Source organism: Enoplosus armatus, chromosome 7 (assembly GCF_043641665.1).
Source record: "Enoplosus armatus isolate fEnoArm2 chromosome 7, fEnoArm2.hap1, whole genome shotgun sequence".
Classification (NCBI taxonomy): domain Eukaryota; kingdom Metazoa; phylum Chordata; class Actinopteri; order Centrarchiformes; family Enoplosidae; genus Enoplosus; species Enoplosus armatus.
This window is the reverse complement of record NC_092186.1, coordinates 18914848-18932992: the sequence shown is the minus strand read 5'-3', so window position 1 is coordinate 18932992 and position 18145 is coordinate 18914848. Positions and strand designations below refer to the sequence as shown.

The window sequence follows — 18145 nt, the reverse complement described above, 5'->3', positions numbered from 1 at the left end:
GACAAGAATATTGGTGGAAGTGGAAGAGGACTATTGAGAAAATAAATAAGGTGTGATATGACTTGTTTTTGCTGCAGATGTCAAAATTGTGTCCTTCCTGTAATAAGACAGCCCTTTCTTAGTAATAAGCCAACCTTTCACTAAACCGATCAACTGGTTTCCCCTCTGTCTGCAGGTATGCCATCCCACCTGAGCACGGAAAGAGGCTGGAGAGGCTGGCACAAGGTGAGGCCCTGATGATGCTTTCAAGTAAAATCCATTTTGTGTATTCTTTTTTTTCCTATTTAACCCATCTACACCCTGCATTGGCTTTCTGTTGGTCAGTAATGCACATTAAGTGAAAGAGCAAGTGCTTCAGACTGTTCCACACACACCATGAGATGATACACATGCTACACACTTAATACATGCACAGAATACACACCAGCACTCAGCCACAGCTCACTTACTGGTTCTCCCTTGCACAGGAGAATAGAAAGTAAAGTAGCACCTCTCAGCTACGCCCTGCCTCATTCCTCTTAAGCACAGCATGCACAACACTGTTAAGGGCCCTTTACTACTCACAATAAACAACCTTTCTGCTGTTTCTTGTCTGGCTAACACAGTGGTCCTCACAGTGAACAGTGTAGTATACGCTGTGGGCCACACATTGAACAATCTTTTGCACATACTCAGTGGGTGAGGAGCTTTGATATCCCGCTTTCTCACCACATACAAAGACATAGATTTCTTTGTCACCTGGCTGTGCTAAAATGGAGCTTGAGAAAGAAGAGCAGCTTGAAGCACTTACTGTGTGCAGTCACTTGTTCTAAAAAGATCAGGAGGGCTATAGATGCTGAATTTGGAGGAGAGGCTGGTTGAATTGAAACCAGCAGCATCAACTGTGTTCAAAGCCCATACAATGAAGTCCAATCAGTCCGGACTGTGCATTGATGGATTGTTCATGGTGCCAAGGAGCAAGCGTTGGCTGTTGCCGCTTGCTATGTTGTCTTCATATGTGTCACAACCCAAGAGCATTGCAGATTTTTGGCAAAATCAAATACATTACAACTAGTTTTAATTAGTATGTCAGACTGAATCTCTAATTTACTTCAACATTAGCTGAATGTTGTAGCCAGAGTTGGTTCTGACGTGAGGGTTATGTCTCAAATTCTGCAAATCTTGTGTGCCTCAGATGAATAGAGCCTGACATGAAATAGGGTTTAACCACTCTGCCTTTAGTGTTTCTTCAACCATCTACCCCTCTCTCTGACATAAGATTTCTCCTCACACCTCTCCCTTTTATTTCCACCACTCATGTTCGCCTCCTCCTATCCCTTGTTTTGATCAATGAGGATTAACTTGTGTTTATTGCAGGTTGCTCAGAGTGAGTTATAAGATGAGGGGAAAATGATGGAGAGTTGCCCTTTCCAAACTACATTAAATAGACACATTCCGTTTGTCCTTGTTGTTGTGAAGAGCTGAGAACAAATCAATAATCACCAATGCATAGCGTCTTTCTCTAGCTGTCCTTGTTTTGCACTGGAGTGGCTAGAACAGGTAACGCACAATATGTGACAGACAAGCAGTCAATCTTCAAAGAAAAGAAAAAAAACCCAGGTAATATTAAACACATGATTTACAGTGTAATTAATCTTAAAACATGCTGTTGGGATGATCAATGATTTAGCTATATGTACATGTAACTACAAGATCACAAGACTGTGGCTTGAACTATGTAAATGGACTTAATGTCATAGCAGGAAATCACCAGGTTTAACTCATAATGTAAACAATGGCTCCATTTCATTTGGATTAGTAAGTAAGTCATGATATCCACTATTCATGTTGTTGGTTACACCTGTGTTATTCTAAATTCTGATCATCAACAGTGAGAGAGCCCCATTTCCTTCCACCATAGCCATCTAATCACGATAAATACCTGGTGAAAACCTTATAAAAGTCAGTATTAAAAAGAAGCACTGCCTTGGATAAAATAGACCAATTTCACAGCAGACATTGATAACAGTAATCCTAAATGGAATGGAACCACAATTAGTGTTATTACTTCCATGTGTGCTTTTCAAATGTCTGCTGTGAGAAAGGCCTATTATAATGACAACTTCAGTCACAGTACACAAAAACGTCTTTGCAGAATCACCTAACGGTTGTTTTTAAATGGCCATAAATATCAAAGTGCTGTACAACAAGTAGATTTTGACCTTGTGGTGGCAATTTCTGTTTTATAAAGCAGAATGTCAAAACTTGTCTTTCTTGTAGGTTTAATTCAGCATCTGCAGATGGACTCGCAGCACGGTCAAATGAGTGAGCTGAGCAAGTGAGCTCAGAGCATAGGAGAAGTCAGCTTTTATACACTTTGTTACTGCAAGGTCAATCGCTTGAGTCAGTGGAGTTAACGTTTTCTCAGTAGCTGAAGCACCAAATAGATTTAAGAATGAAACATTTACATTAAATCATGTTTTCTATTACACTATTGGGGATTTCCAATGAGATTGCTGAAAACGAAACTTAAATAGATTTGAAAAGATATTCAAAAGGGTTCGGATTTGATAGTGAATTCAATAATAGATTCATAGATTTTATGAAATGTTATCGAAATCTTATCACTCTTCATGTTGGCATTGAGTTTTCAGTCACAGTCAGATTGCAGCCTTCCTCTCTCTTTTCATCTAAGCAGCTGGCAGTGGGAGGAAAGCAATGCCAACGTTGTTTAACAAGCACCCACTGACCTATCAAAGCCATCGTCAGCACAGGTAGCCAACCGTTTACGAGGTCCTAAAAAGCCAGTTATGAGCGTAGTAGGAATGCCTAATGGGGCTGGGACAATGGTCTTGTTACTTGAAAACTCCTCTCCAAACATTCGACACAGCGACAGCCGTTGCTCTTATCGCTCCTCATCTCCGCATTATTTCAGTCATAGCTTCAGACTTATTGGGTGGGGTGGCTGAAAGGGTGTAGGGTTGGAGGCAGGAACTTAATTTTCTAACTCAAAAGGACAGAATGAAGCCTTTAAGTTAATATTACCCCGCGGAGAGCTCAGAGAGCCAGCTGCATTTTAATGGGGATTAATACCCGGACTCTGTCGGCACATTATTCACCTTTATCAGCTCCAACAAGCAGGCAGGCGATGAGAGAATAGAGGCCCTCTCTCCCTCTCTTGCTTTGTAGGGTGGAACAGAGGCTGAAACAATGCAGTGAAAATGAAGGATGAAATGGGTGCCGATTATACTGTCAGTCACATTAAAGTTTAACTGGGTGGAGGCTTGGATGGACCCCCCTTTGAGGCACTGGCGGGTACAGACAGTAAAGAGTGGGAGAGTGAGCGATGGAGGAGAAATTCTCGCTTTTGATTATGCAGAGGCCGTCTGAGTCTCGCTGTCTCCAAGAGCAAAAGTGAGCAGTTGTTTTAGAAAGAGAGTTGGGGCTTTGAAAACCAAAAATGTCAGAGGGGTATATTATCTCAAAGCAGTCTGTGTTGTTAAGGAAGTGGGGTGGTTGTTTTGTAACACAAAAGGTAGCATTGCAAGTTTCAGTAGCTATGCAAGTGCACTTTTGCTTATGTGTTTGTAGTAGTAGTTGCGATCACACATTTGCACAACATACAATTTGAGTGGTTTTGTAACGTATGCAAGACTGCAGATGTTTTCTTTACAAGTGGCCTTGGGAGCATAGACATCAACAATTAAAGCACAGCAGTTTATAGACCCCCTTATACTTTTGGGGGATTAACTATGACACAGTAAACAAATGAGACCATGGTTAAAACAATTGGTCGCCTCTGAAGAAGAATGGAATGGTAGAAAAGTGTGTTGGGAGACAAAGGTTTTCTCTTTTTTTGTGCTGAATAGGATAAAGATTTTTGGAAATGACAGCACCCAGTCCCAGCTTTGTGCTGTAGTCTTTCTTTGTGCCATAATGCAATCCAGCAGATATCCCCTGAAATCCATCCTGGAGGCACACAAACATTGCATTTACATGTACTGCGGTAATGTGATTATTCCACACTTAGGCAGTAAATTAATTCACGCCCATGTCAACAGGAAATCGGATTTCCTTTTCCAGGTTGTGGGATTAACAATAATATAGTACACACAACTACATTTTTGCTGGAGAAATCTGTTTAATTGGCAACGCTTATCTGGAATTCTGAATAATACATACCTGCTAACTAAGCCCTCCTCCAACACTGCCAAAAGATTCTTAAAGCAGCATCCTATCACTAAACACTTTTCTAATATCTTACATTGGAAACATCAGGAAAATACATTTTAAAATATTCCAATATATATGAAAATAATCACATATAGAGTAAAATAAAGGTAGAGTAGAAATCTGATTACAGAGTTTACATCATACGAACCGAAGTTTTAGATTAATCGAACAACTGCAACACATAAATACTGCAGAACCAAACTTTAAGCACATGATTGGTGCTTCATAGCTTTTGACAGAATAATCCCTCTCTTCACACAATCTATATGAGCAATCATTTATCAAAGTGCAGCAGTGATAATGCCTGCCATATGCAACTGCTGCATCTCTATCAGCTATTGCACACTTGCACTTGCCTGAAAATCTAGTTATTGACCTGTATAGGAATTTGACAGAATATGATGGAAAGATTTTTGTTAACAAGAATACTGCACAATGTTTGTTGTCGTAGAGCCTATGGTATTTTATCTGTGTAGTTTTTCATGGTTTTATCGGACAATTTGAGTTTCTCTGGATTGCCAGTGAAATATCTTAAATGTCTTGTGTTTGCTGTCACCCCCTGCAGGCTTCTTCCCTGGCAGCTCCCAAGGCTGTGACGCCTTCCTTCGCCACAAGATGACGCTGATATCTCCATCCATCCTAAAGAAATATGGCATTCCCTTTGACAGGGTGAGTGGCAACTGGTCTATGCACGACATAAAAGGACATTTTATTGGTCACCATGAGAAAATAATGTTCATTTTGGTCTTTTATTATAGGGAATAATGTCTGTGTTATTGTTAGAGGCTTCTATATCTTTACTTCAGCCAGTATTGAATGACAGTCATGATGCTTGCTGATAACATTTGTGGGTCTTGCATGAATGGCAGAAGATGTTGGTTTATTTTGAATGACAGATGACAATACAAGCTTTGATGCTAACATCTCAAAAGCTGCAGGTTGTAGTGCTGATACAGGATGAGTAATGATCTTCTGTTGTGTCTGTCATAGGAAATTAATTGGTTTTTTTTTTTCAACTTTCTTTTTTTGTTCTATTCAGTAGGCAATTCAAATCCTCACAGTGCAAAAAATTAATGGAAAATTGCAGAAAGAAAAAAACGGGCACAGAGCAGGCATACAAAGTTCTCCACTGTCAGCAGAGGGTTTTCCCCCACCCCATTTATCTCTTCACTCCCCCCTCAGGACGTCATTATCACAGCGTACATGTTACTTGTTACACACCTACAGTACCTTTCTCGATTCATGTGTAAAAATAAAACCGTCTTCTTGCGTTCTTGCAAGAGCAAAAAGGGATGTTTGATATCTGAACCACTGCCTTTATATGAGGCAGTTTATCTCCCGCTCTCAGCCTCTACCCCTGTTTCTCCCCTCATGCCTGTCACCTTGTCTGGCTTGATGTGTCTCTTGATTGCCTGGATCCAGGCTTCACAAAGATGTTGAGATCCACAGCCAGACACGCAGGGCTTAAGTTTTGGGGCAACACATTAAAAAAGAATGTACTTAACTTGTCCTCGCATTTTTTTTAACATTCTCAGAATAACACTGAGCTCATGGGAAGACACTCAACACTTGGAGCAGCAGTCATGTTAGGCTGAATTAATTCTGCTCGCAAGTCAGAAAAGTTTAGAGAAAAGTTGTTTCTGAGGAGTTGAACTCCTAAAGCCTCAATAGCAATTGTTGTGATGTGACACTGATGAGTAATAATAGAATATATTTTAGAATTAGATCAGATGATACTTCAATGGTCAGACAATTGTGAGTCACTGCTGGAAGTAATAACTAAAAAAAATTGACAATACATACATACATCATCAAGAAAAAAGTATACACACAGACAACCGATCATTTCAACTCATATAAAATAGGAGTAAGTGAGTAAAAGTCTTAATTACAACATTTAGAGGATATGCAAAATGGTCACTTAGTTGAGACGGGTGGAAAAATAATCAACACAGTTAAGAGAAGTATTACTTTTAATTACAATTTCTTTAAAGTAAAATGACTTAAACGAAACGAAATAAACTCAAACTAAATATTCTGTCTATGGTTTTCACATGGTCTTTGCCATTAAACGTGTCAAGAAATTATTCATTAATATTTCTAATGACCAAACAAAAACTTTGTCCCAAATTAATTAAAAGTAAGTTTAATAGTGTCCTTGATGAGTGACCTAATTAGTTTTTATTTAGCCAGCTAGTTGGCCAGAGATGCATTGTTGTCTTCATTCATTCACTTGATGCTGCAGTGGACATAAATATTCTTCATCTTCAGATGGATTTGATGGGGATTTAGTTGGAATTAAGTTTACAGAATAGGTGGTAATTTAAGCATTTTTTTGTAATTTGTTCATAGGCACGCATTAAGCTTTTATTTTTTTAAGAATTGTAACATGTTACATTTCTAAATTTGTAACTCTGTAATTAGTTTTTTTTGCTCTCTAACAGATAACTCAGAATGAAGGGGAGTTTATGATCACCTTTCCTTATGGCTACCACGCTGGCTTCAACCATGGCTTCAACTGCGCAGAGTCCACAAACTTTGCCACCCTGCGCTGGGTGGACTACGGCAAGATGGCAACCCAGGTAAGAGAAGACTTATAGCGTATATATTCAGCCCTGTAGCAATGACATGAAGTCAGTGTAACAGATAACAGTGCGAAATTCAGTGTAGTAAAATCAGGACACTTGACAGAAAGAAAGCTACGCTTGTATGCCTGGAAAGTCTCAGAAATTATGGGAAGTAGTTTATTTTTGAAATCTTTTGGAATGATCTGGAAAGGAGAGCTGAAGAGCTGCCTGAAGTCACTAAGGATGTTCATTAATAGATGAAGACCTATTCTTGGCTGTGCATATTTAGATTGTGTTAGTAAAATTACGGTGGCCTATTTAAGGCAGTGTGGGCACTGTGCAGCTAAATACCAGTTATATTTTCTCTAAATCGTAAACTATTGGCTTCAGTAGCATGAATCTATTTGAAACAAGGTATGACATTTTGAAGTGAAAGAAAACATAAGGAAACCTTCACTTCAACAATATCATTATCACCACACAAACGCTCTACTTGAAGAGGTTTGATTGATGTTATTCAGCAGCAACTTTGCAGCTTTTCCGCGCTGGCTGTTTAGTTTTCTGAAGGGATGAAGTAATAGATTATATCGAAATATAAAAGTGGTGTCTGGTTGTCTGCTGCACACCATCTCTTACCGACACTAACCTTACCCTCGCATCCTTCCATTGACGCAAACTGCTGCTTTGCCTGTGGGCTGCTGAGCATGAAATTGACAGGGCATGGGTTGGTTGTGGACAGAAGCCCAACTACAATGTCCTCTGGAAGAACCACCCCCCTTGTCTCTTTTCTATACTTTCCATTTCATTTTCCTGTTGAGTTCCCCCTCTCTTCCCTTGTGTGTGAGTGTTCACATATATGTGTGTGTTCCCCTGTTTCCTGGCTTTCTCTCTACTTGGCTGCATGTCAGATTTATGAGGTGCCAGTTTGCAGAAGTACATTTCCCTCCCTTCTCCCTCTTTCTCGTTTTCCTACTTTACCCATGTGGCCACTTGTAATTTAAGGACCAGTAGTCCAGGCTCCAGCAGTCTTCCCTCCACCCAGTGCTCAAGGGAGCATCTCCACTACACTTGTCTCAGTCTGATAAAGAAGAGTGGTCCACTCCTCTCTGCTAATACGAGCCCACAAATCGACAGTGCAGCTCACACAGTCAGAGGAATATGAAAGAGAACAGCTCAGCCAACGAGACAGGCTCTTTCTGCCAGTCCGTCTCTTTGTTTTTCATACAGATTAATTCTCTCTGGATGGTGTGGCAGCATAGTGGTTACATAGATTGTCCCGTAACCAGTGCTGCTTAAATTCAGTCCCAACAGCAATCGTACTGTATGTCCTCTAGCAAGACCCGAATAAGTATGGAGGCTCAACGCCCGTTCACTGGGTGTGGCTTTCACAAATTACCTGTGAGATTTTTTTCTCCTTGCCTTTGTCTTATTCCTATTCATCCCCATTAATAAGTAAAAAAAACAAAAAAAAGTATAGCATCAAGATATCACACGAAATGACGTGGTTTTTGGCTGGCTGTGGCCCTCCTACATGTGCTCATTAGTTGAAGGTGGCAGCATCTGCCAACTCAGCAAATTAAAGTGTAATTTTTGGCCATGGTTTTAGTTCTTGAGAGTGAATAGATACTGCAGACACATTTAGATAGTGTATTTGTCTGTAGAAAATGTCAATATATTGACTGGAATTTGTTAATTTTTTTGGTATTTCATTTCGAATGCCTGCTACAGCCTTACTTGGTCTGGTATGACCAGTATCTTATACTGGATGATGATGTTTAATGTTAGCAGACTTTAGACAGATATTGTTGTGTAATAGTTTGCTGGCATTAGGACAGTTTTAGCATTTAGCATTATGCTGTAATTGTAGCAAAAGTAACAGGTTAGCTTTGAGTAATGTACTCATATTTAGTGCAAAAATATCACACTGTATTTTCAGTGAGTGATTTCAGTGTTTTTATTTCTGCTCCACTTCATTATCATTTGAGTAATTTGTGTTCATATATACAGATTTTTTTTTAAGCTCACCTACACCAGCCACTTGCTTGGGAACAATGAAGTCTCTCAATCTCTCTTGGTCTTTAATCCCCCCCCCCCCCCAATCTTTCTCTCTCTGTCTTTGGCTCAAGCAGTCATCTGTTAACTCGTTTGGCTGTCTCCCCTCCCTCTCTCCCCCTACCAAGCTTTATTCTGTCAGCACCAAACAGGACAGTGAGCGATGGGGCTCTGGATCGAATTTGTCACTGTTTGGGGGCTGCCAGCCCTCAACAGAGAGAAAGAGAGAGTGAGCTTAGGCGTGCTTCATGTCTCAGTCTTCTTAAATACAAATTCCCCAACTGCTGAACCATCTGTCTGACTTACTAAGCGAACACATACCTGCAGTCAAAGCAATCCTTGCGTTCTGTGTGTGTATGTACTTATCCTTCTGCTATTTCAGACTTTGCAGTCTTAATTAACTTAATTAAAACTTAAATTCTCCTCAACCTTTCTGACTATGCAAAGGTACTAGACTGGTAGAAAGCAGCTCAGCAATGATCCCACTGAAACACCGGAGATGGCAAAAAGGACCCTGTAGATTATTTCTAGAAATAGTTATTATATATATAGTTAGTCTGCCACACCATTATGTCGCTGAATGTTAACAGTTTCTGTGTTCTGGATCTGTGGTATTCTCAATGAAAGCCTCTCTCCGTTCGTTTGGTGCTCAGTCACACTTTGCTGCTGTTACCCCAGGCTTCCATGGTGATTTTTCTGTCTGGGAGAGGAGCAGAAATCATCCTCTCAGTTCCCAGACTAGATCACATCACTTTTTCATCTTGAAAGTGAATTGCAAGGGACTCACTCTGTCTTTTTTATATTTGTTTGCAGACTTGTCTTGTTTTGTCGAGCCCAGACATGCTGTGATTGGACATATTGCATTTTTATTAGACTTTGTTTATGTCCATGATAACCAATAAACAAAATACATTCTTTTAGTTGTGTGGTAGACTTACTGCATTATTAAACAGATAAGAGTATGACTTTTCTTGTAGAGAACACTGCCTAGACTAGTAAAAGTAAACTAGATTTTTATAATTGATTAAGACCATGAAACAATGATTATCATTAGAAAATTAGAAAGCATTAGAAAATATTTTCCAGCATTTGTCCAGTGAATTTACAAGGGCAGTTAGTCACATTTGGTGTCGTTGTCTTGAAGCTTCACAGTAAACATGTCGCACACATTCAACAAAGACAGTTTACCTAGACATTCACACTGTAGGTGCTCGTTAGATGCGAAACAGCCCAAAAGCAGCCTTTACTACATTGAACCCCTGTACTGGCTTTTATCAATTTAAATTAGCAATTTCTAAAGTAAAATTCTCACTGACAACAACACCTAATTAAACTTCTTGCATTTATTAAGGAAGTACAATAACATGATTAGCACAGAGATTTTACTCTGTCTTGATGTTGGTGAAAGTTGCTGTTCCAGGAGGGGCTATTGTAACTTGTTTCTAGTTAATTTACATCTTATGTAGTTGACTGTAGAGCTTATCAGAAGGATGCACGCATCAAAACCCTTCAGTTTCAAGGCACCCTGCTGCCATTACCTGCCCTTAGAGGGCAGCCATATTGTGTGAGATTAGTGGTTGCTGTTTCATCACACTTGACATATTGCTGACATTTACAACAGAAAACCTGGTGCAAGATGAGCCAATACAGTACGGTGTATACACTGTTTGTTATACACTCAGTCAGGTCTACAGTTATGAAAGCTTTACACCACCACTTCTTAACTATTCCAAACGCTTACTGTTTTTTTTCAAATCGCACCCTTTTTATTCAGCATATAAAGCAGCTGTTGTTGAATGGGGGAGTATATTAGGAGATAAAGAAGGGAAAGAAATAAGTGGGAGGGTGAGAAATTGGAGCAATTTAGTCATTATTTAAACTTGGTCAGCAGCACTTTTTTCTATAGCATCTTGTGGAAAAAATGTAGAAATAAGTCAAATAAGGCTTCAGATAAGTTTTTGTCTCATTTCACATTAGGTCTTAACAGCATGAGCAGCTGGATGATATACAGCCCAGTTGTTCAGTATATTCAGCATTTTGCATCTTTACCATGTTTAATTACCTCTCCAATCATTCTTAGGATTATCTTTCTGGTTTTTACTGTCCTCATCGGCGATAGTGTGATCAAAGCAAGCATAGACTTTTAGATAATCAAAATTTTCCAGCTACAGTGGGTCGGGTCACACAGGTCAGACTAAAACTCTGTTTTGTTATTAGTACTTGGCACATCCACTGAGTCCACTGAGTCCACTGATCCATAGAGAGTCCCCAGGCTCTAGGTTTTCTGTGGCTCCAACAATTTAGCTTCATTAGGAGCCCAAGTATACTTCAGGGCTCATTGACTGTCTGCCTCAGGGTGAGTTTTTGTTTTCCCAGATCTTGTGCATATCCAAATCTGTTTCCCTTCTCTAATTAACTTTTTATATGATAATAAAGTGTAACTCATCCTGGCCCTTGAGTTTGGCAACAATCTCCATAACCTCTTAATAGTTTCACGAAAATAAAATGAGCCTTTATATCCTTTTTACAAATAAAAATAGCACTTTTTCCCAGGTACAATCAATATAAGAGCAATACTCTTTTACGTTTGTAGCTTCCTGGCATATTGCTGTTTTTGGTAAAGGTTTCATGACGGTAACAATCAGCTATACCCAGGCTTACTTGCCCCCCTCTGCCCTCCCACTTTCCGCTCCACCCCCCGCCATATTTTAATGTTTCCGTCTGTCAAGTGGTGTCTAGATGAGATGTAGGCTGGATATTGTTTTCCTGGAGAGCGTGAGCTGCTGTGTTTCCAGTAATTGAACATAAGGCTCTCAGTACAGCTCAGGAAATAATAGGGCTGGAATGTAATACAGCAAGCAAGGCACAAAAGAAAATATTTTCATGTCTGTCTCTCTTCCTCCATCTTTCTTTGTTTCATCTCCCTCCTTTCATTGCCAAACGTCTTTCTGCTGTGCCTGCCATTTTCCCCTCACTTATATTCAGCACTGTGGTTTCTTTTCACAGCTCTGCCACTCGGCAGCTCCTCCCTTCTGTAGTCAGCAGAATGAATCATTGACCTGTAATGTCATTATGAAGGTTTGTGGAGTCATCGTGAGGTGTTAGCAGTTATTTTACATGACATTTATGTAGATGACGCTTTTATCCACACCAATTTACAATAAGTGCATTCAACCATGTGGATACACCCCAAAAACTGCGAGAATCATGCATCAGTAAAAAAAATGAAAGAAACCTCAAGAAGAGCAACAGAGGTGAGATCCCTCTCCCAGGACAAACACAAATGCAAATGATGTGTATACGTTTACCTCTGAACTATCTGCGCATTATCACGTTTACTATCTACACAGTACCACAAACTACCAAAGTTTTATTACCTGCCATATTTTACTTACTTCAATATTTTACAACCCCATGGGACACAAAATGTTGGCCTGTGTAATGTGATGTTTTTCCAATTAGGTCCTAATAAGTCACAGAGATGAAGATTACAGTGATGTCTCATCCAAACATTTTCAGCCCAGTCAGCATCCTTCTACCTACGTGGCCTACATCAGCCTTTTGCTTTAAAAGTGACCAAATGCTGCGCCTTCAGCTAAGCTCATGTTGTTGTTTCTATGGTAAATTGTGGCAAAACAAGTGAACACACAACAGTTGCCACCTTTTGGTGTGTACTAATTGTCTTTATGGTAACAGGATTAGCTATGAAACTGATTTACATGTCATACGCACAAGGCTTTTTTCACTCCACTCTTCAGTAATATGTACTATATCATGAATAAATCACTCATTAGTAAATACAGTTTCTATACACTGGCTGAATGAATCCGTGTTAATGTCTCTTCCATATTGTAGGTCTAATCTAATTAGGGTGAAATCAAGTTATGTGAGGTGTATCGTAATTAATTCAATTGCAGAATTAGAGGATATTAATAATGTTTACTTTTTTATTGCACAGAGTAAAACCTCCTCAGCAGTGAGAATAAAGACACATTCTTGGAAGAGTTCATAACACACTGGTCTTACATATGAATCTAATGATATATTAAGTGCAAAACATTGCAAATTCTTTATATAAGTTCAAGAACCATCTCTCTGTGAAGTTACCTCCTCTTTTGATCACTCACTGCAGAGTTTTAGTCTGAAAGCTGTAAAGTGTAACTAAAAGTGTCATCTGTAGCACCTGTTCCATATGTAGATAAACAGCAGTATTCTACCACTGTGGAGGATTAGGCTTGTTTGTTTACTGTACGTCTTAACCTGCTGATATTCTCTACTCTTAACATCCAGTAATCTCTGCCTTCTCTGCCTTTCTTTAGTGTTCCTGTCGTAAGGACATGGTAAAGATCTCCATGGACGTATTTGTGCGCTGCCTGCAGCCGGATCGCTACGAGCTGTGGAAGCAGGGCAAAGACATCACAATGTTGGACCACCTTAAGTCCACTGAGCTCAGCAGCCCCGAGCTAGAGACCTGGAGGCAGCATCGTGTAACCCACCGAGCAAACCTCCTGCGAAGGTGAGAGGTCAAACTACATAAATTGTTAATTCTGAGGTTTTGATACACAGCTTACATGTGTTAGGCTCATGGTAATGCAAATATCCAAATCTGCACATTACTCATTTGAATGCATTTGAAAGGTGTTTCCTGGTGTTTTCCTTTGATTGATTGGTTTCTCTACTGCACTTATTTCCTTTGTTGCATTACAACCTTATTTCATTTTATTCCTCCTTAATTAATTATTTTTTTTATTGCTTACTGTTTTGAATGTCATTCCAATGCTTTTACTAATGTAATTTTAATTTTCTATTTAAAGCATGTGTATGAAGTATTAAGTAATTGTCTGTGTTTGAAATATGCTATATAAATAAAGCTGCCTTGCCTACATATATATTATGTGAATTTAATTATGCACTGGTCTTTGTGCCCAACCCCAGGGCCATGCAGAAGATGAAGCAGGTCCGTCGTCTAAAGCTGGAGGAGGTGAAGGTGCTGGCGGAGGAAGGCATTGAGCTGGATGCTGCCGAGTACCAGCGTCAGGTGGAAGAGCGCGAGGCTCAGCGGAGGCAGGAGAGAGAGGAGCGTCTAGCCAAAGAGGCCATGATGACCCTGGAGGCCATGGAGCGTGAGGAGCAGGAGGCTGCCGAGGCTGCTGCTAAAGCAGCAGAGACTCCAGCTGTAGAGGGTGAGGGTTACGATATGAGGAGTTTATGTTGTTGATAAAACAGGAAAGTAAGGGGCTTTATTCCAGAGCATGGCTCTATATTAATGTGGGCATGATCAAAACCAACACAATTGCTTTATTCTGAATTAGAAGTCTTTCTCCAGCAACAAACAATGAGAATGAAACAAATATGGATAACTCAACTCCTCCCTTTTCCCTCCTCAAAGTTTTTGAAGGCCATCACTACTTCTGAAGTTTTTTTCCCCGTTTCTCTTTGACAGCACAAGAACCCGAGGCCAAACCACAGAACTTGACAGAGGACATTGAGAAAAAGAAGCAGAAAAAGCCAAAGAAGATGTCAAGTATCCACAACTCCATCACTGGGTTTGAGCAAGCATTTGAGCAGTTTGCTACATCTGGCATCAAGAATTCAAAAAACGCCATGGTCAGTCATCCAGAGGTGGGGAATCCTCTTACCCCAAGACAGAGTGACATCCCAGTAGACAACAAGCTGGATGTAAGTGCCACCCAGGTTAGATTTTCAGATAGTCAAAGTCGATTAGATTTGAAGTTATTGTGTCCAACAGGCCAGCACACTTTTATTGTTCTCAAGCCACAGTTGCTGGTATTTTACAGTACAAATATGTAGCTGGCTGATATGAAAATAGAATTTAACCTCTAAATTTAAATTGGTTTTCTGCCACAGTTGAGTCAAGTCAAGCAGGTTAATTTAGCACGTCAAAAATTCACCAACAGTTGCTGATATGAGTTTAATGCACAAATTGAATTATTGCATAACAAATTATATTAGATGTAGAAAAAAAGTAAACATATTTAAAAAGTAAAACAATTTTACTAAATGAATGTCAATTAACCCTAACCCCATTTATTTGCTGCATATTTCAGTGTTAAAAACAGTTTCATAACAATTTTGTTCAATCTTGTGTTTTATCAGGCATGCTACTCCAAGATGAAGATGCCAACAGAGGTAAAAAAGAGTCGCCGTCACCCCCTCAGCAAGCCACCCATGCGCTCTCCTCTGTCCATCGTCAAGCAAGAATCAACCAGTGACAAAGGTGTGTGGCTTTGTATCCCTCGTTTAACTTTGAGTGTAATTTATTGTAAATATATTCTTATTTAAAAGTCAGCACTGTTTGTATGGACAGTTTCCCTACTGTTAAAGGGCAGTCACCAGCAGGTGGTGTAAATGCTATTTTAATTTGTCATTGACATGAATAAAAATGTGGTCAAACAAGTGAATGAAAACATTAAATAAATAAAACAGTTACATTATTCACACAAATTTACCAAAACATGATTTGCAAGAAACCCTTGCCAGTTGAACACCATTATTCATCTATCACCATCCATTTTTCCCTCTGCCCCCCCTTATTATTCATCCCACTCATTGTCCTCTCCATCATGGTACTTAAAATGAAGAAGACGCCATTTTTGTTTTGATTATCGATCTGGAGAAAGCAAAACAAACACGACTAAAGCTCCCTGTGGGGATAATGAAATCAAGACTACAAGGCGTCTTTTCACTCCCCTCCCTTCTGTCTTTTTCTTTTCATTTTCTGACGGACACTTATTGATCCGGGGATCATGACTTCCAATTACCTGCTTTCAAAGTCACTTTAAGTCGGCAGCCGGGGACCCGACTCAGGGCCTGTCCTTCAGAAGGGTGGTTGGGGGGACAAGGAGAAACAGAGGGCCGGTGGAGGGAGAAAAGAGAGTTAAATGGCAAGCTTGTGAAGAGTTCTTCCTGCCTTCTGTCCAGGTTTAACAAACAGCCTGGATCAGTAGCTTCAGGGGCTTCACTGCAAAATTGATTCCAGACCCACAACAGCAAGTTGTTGATGCCTGTGCTATTTGTGCTCATCAGCCAATTATATCAGGAGTGGTGGTGTTATTGTCTGGAACAGAATGTGCTATTTTTGTCTCTTGGCAGGGGCTCCCTTATTAAAAAGGTCCTTGTGCTTTTCCAAAAATGCTTCACATGCATTTTAGAGAAAAATAAAATCATTACCAATAATTTCCAATAATACGAATTTCTTTTGGAGCAGCACATCTTTTAATGCATTTTATTCTTTACCCGCAGAGCTGTCCTCCCCCATGCCACTGGACAGCGACATGAAGAAACAAGAGCACCTGTGGCAGAATCACTCACCCAACTTCCTGGCAGAGAAGGCCTTCAATGCTGCAGTGGCAGCGCTCCAGCCACACTGTGCTATCTGTTCACTCTTCTGTCCCTACACAAAGGTACAGCCACACACTGTAGCAGAAGCACATATGTGTCAGTGAAGTAGTAATGGTAGTGATAGTAGTAGCAGTTCCAAAATCAGTAGTTGTTGCAGTTCAGCAGGTTAGTGGTCGTATTATTGATGTTGGTCAGTCAGTAATTTGAGGAGCAGTAGTTTAGGTGTAATATATTTTTGTGTAGTTAACTGTCAGCAGTACAAATGAAAACAATTGCGGGCCATGAATGCATTTCAACTCCTCCTCTAACATCCTCTTCCATTCATCCCAAATATTGTAAAGGCTGACCAATAACCAATATGGATTCAATCCACTAACTGTATTATCTTCTTTCCTCTGGCCTTTCCAGCCACACAAAGAAGTCTTCATTGCGAATGAGACCCAGCGCGCCTCCCTTCCCTGTCATGGCAGTCTGACTCGTCCACTGGTCCCAGAGATGTGCTTCAGCGCAGGCAACACTGAGCCTTCAACCACCAACTATCACATCGGAGAGGATGGAACCAGTCTTCTGCTCCGCTGTTCATCTTGCCACATGCAGGTTCATGCCAGTAAGTATAATCAATTATCTCAATACAGCAAGAAAGGATGCTGGCTGTATTTGAGTAACATTGGGGCCAAACATAGCCTTGTTTGCTATGTAGTAATAACACCTCGGGAAAGATGCACTAGTTCAAAAAATGGGATTTCACTGCATATCTAAATGTTTATTTTGCTTTAATTGAATTTAATGACAGCTTTTGCATTGAAGCAACTCAAGGAGGTGTGAGTACAGTCACTGAGAGCAGCCTCAGGTTTACTCAGGTTTTAAAAGATGTTAGAACTTAAAAAAAAAAACTACTAAGGGGATGGCAGCAGCAGCAAACATACAACTAAAATACAAATTTTAGACTTTACAATGTTATTAACGTCACAAGATCCACATACGGAGGTGGGCAGTTGATCCTAATGGATATGAAATAAGGCTGTGTTAAACTGAGTATATAAGCTCTTTTTGCTTAACGCTTTATTAATTAGAAAATTAGAAAAAATGTTTTTACTTTCTGTTTATTGTTGTAGAAAAGTTATGTTTGATTCGGTTCAGCTGACTGGGAGACTAGTGGCTGTGGGCACACTGCAGCGTTTAATTTATAACACTCAGACTCTTGGTCTCAGCCAGCTACAAAGCCATACATGGACTGACAAGCTTCACAGACAGACTCTACCGAGCAATTCACTAGTCTTCTCTATTCACAACCCGTTTTTTATCCTTGGACCCCTGAGAATAGTGTTGGAAAAATAGGAAGCACAGAAGATGAGACTCCACTACACCAGCGCAACAACCTGTGTGCTCAATTCCCCTGTTGCCATGCTCAGTGAGGCTTCTTAGTTTAACTCTCCTTGACTTGGGTTAAACTAGCTAAGAGGCTCTCTCGCAAAGGCCTCTCTAAAGGCAGCACACCATAAACTTCCCCAGCTCTTATTTACCACTACTTTTAAAGCATGCGGATTCTGTAAAGGCAAAGGGCGAAAGGACAAGCTGGTTGTTGACTTTGTGTGTGAGTGAATTAGCCGTGGGATCTCAAGTCAAGTCAATTTTATTTTTTTTATTAATTTGCCTCAAGGGGCTTTACTAATCTGTACTACATATGACACCCTCTATCCTTATCTCCTTCTCAAATATAATATATAATATATAATATATATAATATAAAAATAGATAAACAAAATATGTTCATGTAGTGGCATATGTTTAAAAAATAGTTTTATAATAAGACCAATATATCTACTTTTTAAAATGTCCACACATGTGGATGTTTTGTGTCAGGCAGCACATACAACAAGATAAATTACAGCATGGACGTGTGCACATGTGGTCAGTCAGTAACACACACACACACACACACACACACACAC

General features: G+C 39.9%; 1 protein-coding gene across 1 annotated transcript in view; it reads left to right on the top strand.

The window, feature by feature from the left end:
* The window catches only part of kdm4b (lysine (K)-specific demethylase 4B), a 43356-nt gene that overhangs the window by 13643 nt on the left and 11568 nt on the right, over positions 1 to 18145 (top strand). Inside the window, exons 6-14 of the mRNA XM_070908294.1 lie at positions 176 to 225; positions 4778 to 4881; positions 6657 to 6794; positions 13151 to 13347; positions 13767 to 14014; positions 14275 to 14525; positions 14949 to 15069; positions 16095 to 16255; positions 16602 to 16800. Coding sequence (XP_070764395.1) covers positions 176 to 225; positions 4778 to 4881; positions 6657 to 6794; positions 13151 to 13347; positions 13767 to 14014; positions 14275 to 14525; positions 14949 to 15069; positions 16095 to 16255; positions 16602 to 16800 — 1469 coding nt within the window. The remainder of the gene's footprint in view (positions 1 to 175; positions 226 to 4777; positions 4882 to 6656; positions 6795 to 13150; positions 13348 to 13766; positions 14015 to 14274; positions 14526 to 14948; positions 15070 to 16094; positions 16256 to 16601; positions 16801 to 18145) is intronic.